Here is a 14,068-nt window from a genome sequence, read left to right as displayed (position 1 = left end):
ACAAGTTTACAAGGTAAAACAACGATGTCTGACGATTTTGAACTTGGAGGAGAAGATGAGATGGAGCCTACGTCAAGCGTTATTCATCTTCTGATATCATTTATAGCCCTTTGAAGCTGCACTGAAACTGTAATTTTGACCTTCAACCGTTTGGAATCCATTGAAACTAACTATGCAGAATATTCCTGGAATGTTTTCATCAAAAAACTTAATTTCTTTTGGACTGAAGAAAGAAATACATAAACATATTGGATGGCATGGGGGTGAGTAAATTATCAGGAAATTTTAATTTGAAAGTGAACTAATCCTTTAAGACCTTCCACCTAACCTTTTCAGGTTTTCTAGGTCAACTGAAGCATTTTTTTTTTCTAAAGAGTATAAGATTGCCTAAAAAATTACATGTGCAATACCAATATTCTGGTTTCTATTTGTTATCCACTTAACATCAAAAGGTTTCCTCTTAGCTCTGCAGCATACCAGTGTTGAAGCATCCTGGGCATTTAAGAAACAATCTGATGGGCTGATGGGACTTTTGTTTTAAAATGAAATATGGAAAACATTGTAAACCTAATATACAAGTAATGAGGAACTCCAACAGATCAAAGTAACCAAAGACAGTGGAGAAAGGCTGGGGGAGGGCCAGTGATCAGCGTGAAAAGACATGGCACATCATTGAATTTCTATGAAACATGCTCTAAAAGGACTCCCCTTTTACTTGATTCCAACAAGCCAGCAGGCAGCATGCTCACAAGGACCAAATTTCAAAGCGTGCTTGTGTCCCTTGATGACAATAGAATTACCTGCCCTGAGGGCGGGGAGGTTACTATGTGGGCTAGAGGGTCAGGAAGAGACCCTAGATCTTATACAAAATAAGGGGCATTTAATAAGAAGGAACAATAATTATTTCAAAGATGAAAAAATGAAACCCCCAGAGAGGGCAAAAAAGAGGGTATGAGAGCATAGAATACGTAAAAATAGAATAGTCATCAGAATGCATAGACATAAAAAAAGGAATATTGAGGTCTGGATTTGAAAACAGCATCAGTACTGGTACACCATATATCTTCCACCCTTTATATACCATCCTTCAGTAAGTTCAGTGTGATGATCCTTGTGATTTTTGTTTTCTGCAAAAAAAGGACACACATTGTCCTGACAAAGAAACACTGATTTATCCGGCTTAAACAGGAAATCGTGTTTCCTTATTCTCATCTCGCTTGTTGAAAGGTCTTTTTTCTCCTGCTCTCTTCTCTCAAGTCAACGCAGCTACGAAGGTTCCAAAACGGTTTGAAATGTCTGAGTGAAGGGAACGCCAGGAAGGAACAGGTCCCCCGCGTCCCTTTGACTCCTCAAGTTCATCTGTACAGTGGACTGACAGACACTGGAGGTGAGAACCCATACCTCCAGTAGTCCCCGAGGAACCCAATCCTCCTGTGCTCTTACTTTGAGGGAGGTCTACTTCTGAAAAAAAAGGGGGAAAATTCAATATAATAAATAACCATTAGACTTTTCATTGCAGTCAATGTGTTAATGATATCATACAGCACTTGATGTCTCATGTTATAACAGACCAATTAATCAAGTGTTTTTTGGCCACCACAAAATGTTAAATTGTTCTTGTTTGTTGATTAACTGGTAACACTTTACAATGAGGTGTAATTTGTTAACATTAGTTAATGTATTAACTAACATGAACAAACAATGAACAATGCATTTATTACACTATTTACTAATCTTTGTTAATGTTAATGAAAATACAGTGGTTCATTGCTTATTCATGTTAGCTCACAGTGCATTAACTAATGTTAACAAATAACTTGTGATTTCAATAATGCATTAGTAAATGCTGAAATTAATATTAACTAAGATTGGTAAATGCTGTAGAAGTATTGTTCATTCTTAGTTCATGTTTACTAATGTAAAGTGTTACCGATTAACCATATGTAAATACAAGAAAACTTGTGGAAGCATTCACATTGGCCAGCTGACCAATATTGGCAGAGTACTGCCCCATATTTTGTAGATTATATGGTAGTGTATTAATTAAAAAATAAAATAAAATGACTTCTCAACATATAAGAAATATGTTTTATGTATGTCTTTGGGAAGGTTGCATATGCAACCTTATACACACACACACTCTAAAAAATGCTGGGTTAAATACAACCCAGTGCTGGGTAAAATATGGACAAACCCAGCGATTGGGTTGTTTTCAACCAACAGTTGGGTTAAATGTTTAACCCAACCTTCTGGGCAGTAACCCAACTGCTGGGTCAAAACAACCCAATCACCGGGTGTGTCCATATTATCAAGAACACATACTGGCCTGGCCGACCTCTGGTGTCAGTGTAGAGAAGCCCTTGTCTTTTCCTGGCAGTTGTGTGAATTGTTTGAAAGCGTGTATTTAAGAAATGTGATCTTAAAATCCATCAAGCCACATGCATTAGCATTTGCTTTTAGACCTATTCACCCCTGTTCAACCATGCAAAACCAGAGTGACCTTTCAGTCAAGAGTCACAATGCTCTGAGAAAACTAACCTTTGACACTGTTTGACCTAATTTACCTGCATAATGACCCTACCAAAGCACTGACCCACACGCCATCCCCCTGCCCTTATTTGCTGCACAAAACAAAATCCATACCCAGGTTTATAAGGGGTTGTATTCAAAATGTCAATATGAGAAGGAGTGATTGCTAAACAGAGAAATAAAAATAAATAAATAAATACCAGTTTCAGAATACCACAGATATATCAATGTTGTACCCGCATATTTTTGTTCAGATTTATGTAAAATTGGATATAAAAAAATAAGCAAAAACATCTTTAAAAATATATGGTTTTTAGGGCTGTAATTTTATTTACAGCAATCAAATTGTAATTTTGCAAACTATAACTCTATTTAATTTAATGTAAAAATTATCACTTCCTTTTCTCTACAGATTAAATGTTTGAAATGATTAATGGTATCTAAACCATTTTTGCCAAAGAGATTAGTGGTAAAATTTCAAATCTTTAGGCTAAACATTTTCTCAATAAATCCAAAAACCAAAACATGTTACAATTATCCCCGCTCTCCCATAAGGAAAAAAACCTTTACACACACAGACGCTAACACTAATACACACAGCCATTTTGAGAGACGGGCGCCTGGTCTCGCCCTCAAGCTTGTCTGGACCAGTACTGCAGAAAAAAATGGTAAGGTGTAGGGAAAGGTCAATAACCCGACACCATCCCCCAAACCCTAAGGATAGAGGAAGAAAAATAAAGGGAAAAGGAATCCAGAGAGGGGGGAAAGACATTGGCGGTAAAAAGAAAAGAAAAATGGGAGTGCATATCTAAAATCACTTGAACTGGGACATTCTTAAATGTGTGGTAAATAATGACACAAAAAAACAAATTTTTGTATATGGTGTCTTAAACAATTATATGTTACGAAATATAGCTATAAGTTCATATATACACAGAGCCCCCCCCAGTCCTATTCTCTTGTCTTATGTCCTGCAGTGTCTACCAATAGTCTGTGGTAGCTGGGCACAGCATGCTGCACTACGGCCTGGATAAGCAACCAAGCATTCCTGACACACACACACATACACACACATACAAACTGCTCAGCAGCCATCAAGCTGCCTGCTGCTACCCCCAATGCACACACACACACACACACACATATAGAACAAGTAACAACTGTGCAAACCCAAAACATACAAACACACAAAAATGTATGCATTTAAAAGACCCAGTCTCTACCCAAAACACAACAGCCTAGTGTGCACACATAACAAACACAGTATTTTCTATGTTAAATTCACACACAACATAATAATATACAGAGAAAAAAAATGGTGTAGGATTTACTTTGAAACTATTTTCACAAATGATAAAGAAATTATAATTATAAAGAAATGACAAGTAACACATTGAATTAAGCATTGCATTTAGAAGTAGAAAGGCTGAAATTAGATTTTCTTTTAAAACATACATCAATACAAACTCCAGTTTTTTTTTTACAAACTGGTATTTCCTTCACGAAATGCAAATCTGGTTAATGTCCTTTCTGTTGAAATTGATCCAAAATATAATTATGAAATGCATATTTTAAATCTTAAAAGATACATTTAAAATGTTAAATCTTTCAACTTAAAAGCCAATGGAAGAATAATCAGCAATGGTCAACAATTGTTAATCATTTAATATCTTATATTTTCTTATATATGTAATATTAGTGCAAATACATGTCCTGTTTGCAACCACTGATAAAGTGATTGGTGAATCGGTGAATACATACGTTACAAAGGAAGTCAATAAGAAGCAAACTAGTGACAGAATGAGAGCATGGGTTGCCCTGAGCTGTTCTTCCATTTTACACCAAATGTGGATCGCATCTTTGTTTTGGGTGTTAGAAACTGAATGAAAGAAACAAAAAAGCATGTAGGGAAAGTAATTCAAATGATTCATGTTTGCAATTTGTCACAAATTAAATCAGTAAAGTGTGATGCATACACTCATAAGCTAGAACTGAACAATTCACATTTTAGAGAACTAAGGATACTTTGGGTGTTTAGTGACCTGTCAGTGCACTCCACTAATATATAAAATCATATCTTACTAAAGCTCTTGAGCACATAAGAGGCACAAACACAGCTGACATTTCTTTGGATTGATTTGCTTTGTCATTTATCATGTCCACAAAGAGTCTAGTGGGGGCTATTAGTACCATTTGCAGTACATATTTCAGGGGCTCAATGGGAAATCCACACCAGTGCATTACTGCAGTAATCAGTACCAAAAGCTCAAAACAATAAATACAATATATTCACATTCGCTGCACAAGACATATTCGAAAGCCTCTCTATATGTCTCTCTATTGGTTTATAAAAATAAATAAATTAATAATATTTTTGGAAGCATAATAGTGATTAAGTTAAAATTAGGAAAATATTTTGTGATCAGATTCAACACTACTACTGCTTTGGCAGTACAAATATAACAAAGAACAAATATGAATATCCCGCAACCCAGTCAAAGATGTCTCATTAAGATCAAATTCACAGATCCTATCCAAGCTGAATAACCTGAAAAAATGTTGTTTGATGAATGGAAGGACTGCGGATATAAAAAAGATCCAAGGACATTTTGTAATATAAAACAATATTACATGAAAATTAATTGAAATTTTATTTTTAAATAAAACCAAAAATTTGAAGTTAATTTGAAAAATTTTCAATTAATATGTTGCACATTATGGAAATATGAATTCATATAACGCCACTCAAATTGTACTTAAAAACTTATTTGTAAAATTTGTAATGCACTGATGCACAATAAAAAAAAAAATTTGTTTTGTTTTTTTAGATTAGATTAGGCATTGCAGCATTGTGCTGCTAGAACTGACAGCTGAATCATGTGTAGTCCTTGTATAAGATGATATGTTATGTCATGTTATTTTATGAATATATATATATATATATATATATATATATATATGCACTCTTATATACATGAAAAACTGTTAAACTTGGTAGCCTTGTTCTTCAAGTACTTCATGACTTAACCTTGAAATAATCTGGTTTTATTATGTCAACAACATAATTTAATATGACTGAATATACCTTGCTACATTAGGTTACACCAAGTAAAAATGTCCTTGGTCATACCTGCTAGAAATAGCTCCTTTAGTTCACAACTAAACATTTTCACTTTATATAGCACAGTGCAATTAATTTTAAGACACCTTAAAATGATCTTGAGACTCATAAAATGAATTATTGCATCCTATAAATCCATATTAAGAATGTCCTATAAGCACCTCAGTCACCTAATTAAAATTACTAGAAGCATTCCTATACTTTTAAAGTTAAGTGTTATAAAGGCCTGTAAAATATTATGGTGTGAATGAAGCTCTTATAGAATTTAACAGTCCCCTTGTGTGCTGGCATGCAATGCGTCCGATGCAATTTCACAAGCCGCAAACACTTTGTAACCCTTCTCTCATCTCTGCTGTCTACGCCACTCAAATGAAAATCTGTCAAGGCTGGTGATTTGTGCTAACTAGATATCGATCGCACCAGTACAACGTGCGTTTACAGCTCTGGGGCTTGAATGTGAGGAGGAGAGGGAAAAAAAAGGGAGACAAGGAGACTGCAAAATAAGGAGAGCAATGCACAGTTGGTGGGGGAAAAGAAAGGAGGGAAATACTGGGAAGAAATACAATGTTTTGGATTTGGTTTGCGTTGAGAGCATAGACAGATGCGAGACAAATCCATTTGGCTGTGTGGTGAACGGTGAATGTATTTGCTAGTCTATAGCAAAAAATAAGCACATAGAGATGGGGATGGTGCACTTGACAACACTGAATGTTAAACAATGGACCATGACTTAAGGTTGCCTTCCCTGAAAGCACCCCGTTGCACCCTCCCACCTGCAGTTATCCCAAACAAAGGGGCACATAATGCACACTGGGGGCGAACTATTAACACGTGTGAAAGCGCACTCCGGCTGTGGTGATTCAATTATGCGTGTCCATCCCGCTGCCTTTTCAGTGAAGACAATTACCGTTTCATACATTGATTAAACTAAAGGACAAGTCCCAAATGAAGGACACACATATTAAATATATGAGCTCATGACTTACATATTTATGCTGCTTAATTTAAATTATTAAGAAATTATTATTAGAGAGTGGCATAACAGAATTTTTAAAAAGAGTTTTACAAGAAAACAGAATGCATTAGAAAAGGACTTATTAAATGATTGCCATTATTATTATTAATAATAATAACTATTATTGCACAGTTACAGCCTGCAATGATTGTTCCTGTCTTTAGGTTTTACACACAGAACTTGTATACACAAATATACTTTAAATGCATAATGGGATTTTTTTTTTTTTTAAAGCAAACACAATCCCTGATCCCTGATTTTAACTATCAAAGGGTGTGTCAAAATGGTGGTCTGAAAAAGTCATACAAAGAACTTCATACGAAGAAATAAAAATTATAAGGCAAGTTTAATTTAATTAATTTGAATAATAATAATATTACCACTACCACTATTACTACTACTACTAATAATAAATGAAAACAAAGTGGGTTAAGATGCATTTTTGTGAGTGATGAGTGTTGATATGAGTGAAGATCAGGATAAGGATACACAGGAAATATTTTTCTTTTGAGCCTGTGTCTGTTATTTAATGTATACAAATACAAATAGAAAAATCCCTAAATATATGTTTTACAAAAGCTTAGAAAGCCTACAGGTACTCTAAGTGCATTTAATAAATAAAAAATAATTACCATTTTTGTCTTCTTTATTTTTTTAATCTTTAATAGCATATCAAATTTATTAAATTTTGTAAAAATGTAACAATTTCAGAACCCTCATTATTCCTAATTGTGAACTTAAATCATATCGCATTTTTTTTTGTTTATAAACATTTGATTGCATTGCAAAGAACTCTGTCATATTGCCCTTTATAATGCGTATACGTCACAAAACCTCAAGCTGGAGTGATATCATTGTTCTTGCTTGAAAATGCTATAATGTAAAGGACAGCATTCTTAGCATGTATGCCTACATGAGTGTGTGTGTGTGCGTGTTTTTGTGACAAATAAGGACATAAATTGGTATAATGACACAGGTATGACACAGGTATTACAAGGTGAAGGTGACTTTTCAGGACATTGACCCATGTCCCCACTTTTCAAAATGCTTATAAATCATACAGAGTGAGGTTATTTTTTTGAAAAGTAGAAATGCACAGTCTCCTGTGAGGGCTAAGTTTAGGTGTAGGGTTGGTGTAGGGCAATAGCACATACAGTATAAAAAACATTACGCTTATGGGATGTCCCCACTTTTCACAAAAACAAACGTGTGTGTGTGTGTGTGTGTGTGTACGTGTGCAGGGGCGTGGATAGAAATGTTATATATATAAATATAATATAACAATTTTTTGTAATATAACCTACCAGTCAAAAGTTTTTGAACAGTATGATTTCTGAGAAGTCTCTTCTGTTCACCAAGCCTGCCTTTATTTGATCCAAAATACAGCAATAATACAGCTTTCTATTTGAATATAATTGATTGCTGTGATCAAAGCTAAATTTTCAGCATCATTTTCAAATCAGAATATTATAATGATTTCCGAAGGATCGTGTGACTGGAGTATTGATGCTAAAAACTTTGCTTTGAAATCACAATAAATAACATTTAAAAATATATTAAAATAGAAAACAGTTATTTTAAATAGCAAAAATATTTAAAAATGTTACTGTTATGTTGTTCTTTGGATCAAATAAATGTAGGCTTGTTGAACAGAAGAGGCTTCTTCTTATTAAAACACTAACAATCTTACAGTTCAAAAACCTTTGACTGGTAGTGTATAAGCAACTTTAATTTTTCTCTTATTTCTAGCTTTTAATTGGCTTAGAAACCAGATACACTGCTGGACAATAACCAATAATAATGATTTGTTTATACACTACAAACACTTTTTATCACATAATAATGCATAATATTTTCTATACTATAATAAATGCTATCAGTTAGCACGGCATTGTTCATATACTTTATTTATTACCTGGAGATGACTTGAAAAACACAAATAAACCATATATTGTCACAATCATATGTTTAATGTCTTCATGTTTCCAAAAGTTATTGTTTTCTGTGTTTTCTAAACCTATATTTATTCACACCGGCTCTTGAAAACCTCTATGGTGAATTTACGTGATATTAAAAGTGGGGGGCACATGTCCCCCGTGTGATATACGCCCATGTGAGTGTGTGTGTGTGTGTGTGCGTGTGTGCGTGTGCTCACGCAAGACAGAAATCGAGAAAGTGAACATTTATTTTTAAGATTAAATTAAAATAAATAAATTCCTTAACAAACAAACAAACTATTGCCACCTCACACAATTTATGCAGAGATTTTACTTGCATAAGTTAAAAAAAAAAAAGTTTAGCACTACAGTATAATTGTAAATATTTACCTTCTTTAATGGTTCCCTGGACTTTATTTTTTTCCCACATAGACTTCTCCTCCTCTGAATCTTCAAGCAGAGACTTATCACTGGGCACATACCAGGTGGCATGCTGCTCAGCCATGAGTGTGTCCAGATCAATAGTGCCCACAGAGCGCTTCCCGGCATCCGAGCTACAGCTAGCAAGCTCTCCATCTCCATCCTGACCACTGCAGTCACTACTATTTTTGTTATTTTTTACAGCTAAAGGCTGTTCTTCTGAAATGCTGAACTGCTGCCGTTGAAGCTGTATCTGAGCCTGCAATATTTCTAATGGGTGAATTTCATCATGGCCCGAGGTGCTAGAGGGTGTACGGACTTGCTCCATGCCCGGTGTACCCAGAAGGCCCACTCCACCAAAGCCATCCGATGCTGAGGTAGTGTGGTTGGAGAGGACCATGCCTTGCCCTTTCTGCCCACCTATTAGTCCACTGTCTCTCTGCAACTTGGGTGAACTTAACAAAGGGCTGCGGCCAGCCTTCACAGAGGATGGAGCATCTGAGCTTGATGAAACCTCATCCTCATTACTATAATGTGTGCACGCCTCGTCTGTAAAATCCATCTGAGGCGAACAGACTTCAGATTTTGATACGCTATCGATGCCACAGTCAAGAGATGATATAAGGTCAGCCTGATCTCCCAGCAGCAGTTCACCCCCTTTTCCCCATGAGGGAGAGGTGTGAGGCTTCTCTTGAGGTGTGCCTGTACTTCTCTCGCCCACACTAGCTGCTGTGGTCACCTGCTGGCCAGGACTTACAACAGGGTTACTGTTGTCTGAGGGGAAAAATATCCCAGGGCTCACATGGCCGCTGTCTCTTTTTCTCCTCCCTCTCCCTCTCCCACTCCCTGTTGCTGCCTTCCCCTCACCGCAAGGGGTAGTTTCCATATTGTAATTTGGGGAGAGGGTGCTGGCTTCCCCCTGCACCATCTGATTTTGACTTGGTGGCTTAGTGTTGCTATTTCCAGTGGGAGGCATTTGCCCACTTTGGGGGGCAGTAATGCTTGAAAAATATTCAGTCCCAGCATTCCCAGTGCCATTAACCACACTGTTATTCAGGTCCTGTTCTGTCTGACTCAGATTTCGTTTCCCCTCTCCCTGAGTCTTTTTGTTGAATGTCACATTGAGGTTAGGGGCCGCCAGGCTGGCAATCATGTTCTGACAGGCAGTAGAGAGGGCTGCCAGGCAGCTCTGTCCAAAAACATTGTCCTTGCCACTCGTTTTGCTAAAATTCCCTAAGGAGAGTCCCCCAAGTTTGTTGACAGAGGAACGCTGGCTATGGGGAAAGTCTGACTGGGATGTAAAACTCCCTGGTGAGGTGCTCACCCCTTGAGAGTTACTGAGAGAGGCTCCCTCTCGATTACAGCCTCCATAGGGAAAAGAGGATGGACCACCCATGGATGGTCCCGAAAAGTCATTAGGGCACCTTTCTGATTGTGTGTTTGGCAATCCAACACCCGTACTGGGAGACTGCATCTGTGAAAGGTTCCCCATGCCACTGTTGAATTGTGAGTGGATGTTGGGTGAAATTAAGGGCTGCACGTGGCCCTCCCCCGGTCTCCTCATAGGCTCCTGCGTGCCCATTCCATTCACACCAGCTCTGAACATCATGCCAGGGCCATTTTGCTGCATTTCATGAGCCCCCACCTCTCCACCTGCCCCTATGCGATGGCCCAGCACTTCCCTTGGAAACCACCCACTCTCCAAAGTCATATGTGCATTCCGTCCATCAAAGTTCACCATCCTCCTACCATTTTCCCTCTCGAAATTTGACTGAGGGGGGCCCATGCCTCCCACTGGGCCCCCATGCCCCAGGGCCCCTTGAGAAACATCACCGTGATGACCCAGCTGCTGCAGATTGGGTTGTCTCATCCTTTGCTGCTGACTTCGAGAGGCCATTTGCTTGATCATCATTGCTGCATTTTGTTGCTGCTGCATTGACTGCTGCTCAGGCCCTGTAAGCTGCATTGATGGGCCTGATGAAAAGCCATCCGTCACAGGGGGGGTGAACTCTCCAGACAGGCAAGAATAGGCTGCTGGAGAGAGATGATTATCCATTCCAGGTGGGTTATGCATACCACTGTTCCAACTGCTGCAACTCTCCCTGCCATGAGTAGCATTGGGGAAATCAAACTTGGGCCTCTTAGCCATATTTAAATAAGGAGAATCAAAGTGTTGCAACCTCTGATTGGAAGGCTGCTGAGGAGGGGGTGGCTTCTGTTGCATGTTGAACACGGAATCGCCATAAGTATGCATCCGTCTGTTCTCTGGTCTGTGAATAGGGTATTCAAACTGATTATGCTGGCCAGGCACCATGACGCCACCCTCCTGCATACTGGCATTAGCAGAACCCGTCTCTGATTGTGGGGGCTGTTGGAGAGATGGTGGGCAAGTGTTCTGTCGGCCAATCAAGTCTGGCTGCTGCTGCATGAGAGGATGCCTGGTACCAGGCTCTATCCCCACTGATATTTTTCGCCCACCCCCAAAACGTTCAAAGAACACACTGTGCTGGGCTGAGGGCTGCTGCTGTTGAGGGGGGGCATGGGGGTGTTCTTTAGAGATGCTCTGCATTCCAGGAGCTCGCGACAACCCTGGGTTTCCAGGAAAACTGGGCCCTGGCAACTGACGGCCATGCCCAAATTGAGGAAGCTGAGAATCAGATTCAGAGGGGGGGTACACAGACACTTCAAAATGTTCAGATGAGGGCTCATTAGAATAGTTGTAGTCCAGTCCATCAACCCCACCTGATGGGGGCATTCGTCTGGACTCCAGATTGTGACTTTCTGATGAAGAGGATGAAGAAGACAGGCCATGGAATGAGGCAGCACGATTAGGTGACTGGTCCAAGGGGAGACATGGGGCAGGGACTGGGTGATTTCCACTGGGGGGTCTGTGGTGCTGAAAATCAGGGATGGAGCCTGCACTTTGCTGCTGCTGCTGAGAGAAGCCATCTGCTGACTGCCCCTCAGAGAGTGGGTCAAAACCCTCTGGGAATCCTTGCTGGAGTCCCATAGTGCTGTTATAGCCCATCATTCTTCCGCTGTGCAAACAAGAGGAGCCAGGTTCAGGTCCAAAATTTCCCCCAAAGTGTTGATGGTGTTGGTGTGGATGTGTTTGGTGGCTGTGAGGATGATTGTGAGGTTGATGAGGATTTAAAAATCCATGCATTGAGGCCTGTTGTTGTTGTTGTTGTTGGAGAGTCCCTGCATTTAATTCAGAATTTCCTTGCTGCAATCCACCATACTGTTCCCCTCCGTTCACATTAATATTCATCTCAATCATATGAGGCTCGTTAACTGGGTCCATACCACTCTCAACTGTCCCTTGTGGGCCTCCAGAATGAAAACCTGGGCTCTTGTAATGGGAGTTCATGCTCACTTTTGACTGGTTAAAGTTTTTTTCAGTGTGGCCAAAATTTCTGTTAGTAATCTGTGGACCAAACTGTTCCAGCCTAAACATACTTCCCACATTCAATTCTGCATGACAGGCAGTTCACCTGACTCCACTGCAGTGTCTAAAGTCTTCTTAATTTTTTTTTTCTTTGGCTAACTCAATTGATATAACAAAGAAATACTGGAATAAAAATTTAATTTGATATCACCATCAATAAAAAAGCTTGTAGTTGAAAACTGCAGTTATAAATAATTAATTACTGAGAAAGCAGTATTGTAGCATTGATATTGTAAATTAATGCGAAATTGTAAGACTCAATGCTCTATAAAAAATATAAATTTTATGGTCTAGTCCATAATCGGTTCCATATTATTATATTCACTGCTTTTAAAAGTATTACATACAATGTAATACATTATTATTATTATTATTATTATATTTTATTATTAGTAGTAGTAGTAGTAGTAATAAAATTGCTGTACAGCACAGCAAAACACAACTGTAATAATACAACTCTCTTACCACAAAATTACCCTTACCTTGTGGTCAGCTAAAACACATATAGAAAAAATATATAAAACATGTTCTGTCACATCATTCTCAACAGACTGTAATTCCAATGTGCTGTCAAATGTCCAGAGTGAGGTAAACATTTGTTTCTGTTTAAAAATCCCTTTTGAGCGCACATCATTACACTATCCAGAGTATCGTAAAAATAATATCCACATCCATATGAATCCAGAACAGCGTATTATTTGGTATCCACTTTCTTGTGGAAATGGGTAAGATTTTTCAAACTGCATACGTTGAAAAGAAATAGTTCCCTTGGGCTGAGCTTAACATATGATCACGCCGACCAGAAGAAATTCCTGTGTGTGAGGGGGCAAACCCGAATGCCCGTCTTTGTAAGCCCGTCTTTTGGCGCTCCAAGCAATAGGCAGCACATGCGCTATCCAAAACCCGCCACCACCGAGCTGCTGGGCAACACAGTCCCATCGGTCCTGCTCATTTTCCGCGAAATCGAACAGTTTGACTGCGATTTCAATTACAGGCAACACTTACACATTCATTGAGTCCTCTTCTAATAGTACCAGTTTTGAGATTTACTCCAGCTGGAAACAATTCAGCGATAGATCATACTGAAAATACTGAGAAGCTCAGCACTGCGCGCACCGACCGCAAGGATCAGCAACAAGTTTTGCATTTCAGCAAGGTCCTCCACTGCAAACATAAACCAATGGCATACGTGTCGAGGGAGGGACGATCTCTTAAGGTAGTCCAGCATTTGTCTGTTTGCGCTCAGAGAAAGAATTCTCACGTGCTTAACAGAGAGAGAAAAAAAAAGGAATATTTGATTATTTTTTTTTTTTTGCCTAAATACATTCACTGCAAAAACCTACCTTAGAACTGTAAAACGTGCCACAATCCAATTGATTTCACTGTATGTATTTCGTAAAAAAAAATAATAATAATAATAATAAATAAAAGGTTTTGTAAGTAAAAAGTTAGATTTTGCATGTATGAGTGGAAACCATAGTGTGTATGAATATGATATGTGGAGAAAATGTAGGCTCATATTTAACAAGACAATGTTTAAGGGCAAAATGATTGAAATAATGTAAAATGCTTGAAATAATGTGAATAATAATAAGTAA

General features: G+C 38.3%; 1 protein-coding gene across 1 annotated transcript; it reads right to left on the bottom strand.

The window, feature by feature from the left end:
- Positions 1–1,252: 1,252 nt before the first annotated feature.
- Positions 1,253–12,479, bottom strand: mn1b (meningioma 1b; the record flags this gene model as incomplete). The annotated part of the gene is made up of 2 exons (XM_079418998.1): positions 1,253–1,461; positions 8,993–12,479. The coding sequence occupies 2 exons, from the start codon at positions 12,477–12,479 to the stop codon at positions 1,253–1,255; spliced, it is 3,696 nt and encodes a 1,231-aa protein (XP_079275124.1).
- Between the last annotated feature and the right edge of the window lie 1,589 nt (positions 12,480–14,068).

The sequence above is a fragment of the Barbus barbus genome (assembly GCF_936440315.1).
Source record: "Barbus barbus genome assembly, chromosome: 6".
NCBI lineage: Eukaryota > Metazoa > Chordata > Actinopteri > Cypriniformes > Cyprinidae > Barbus > Barbus barbus.
This window is presented reverse-complemented; position numbering and strand designations above follow the sequence as displayed.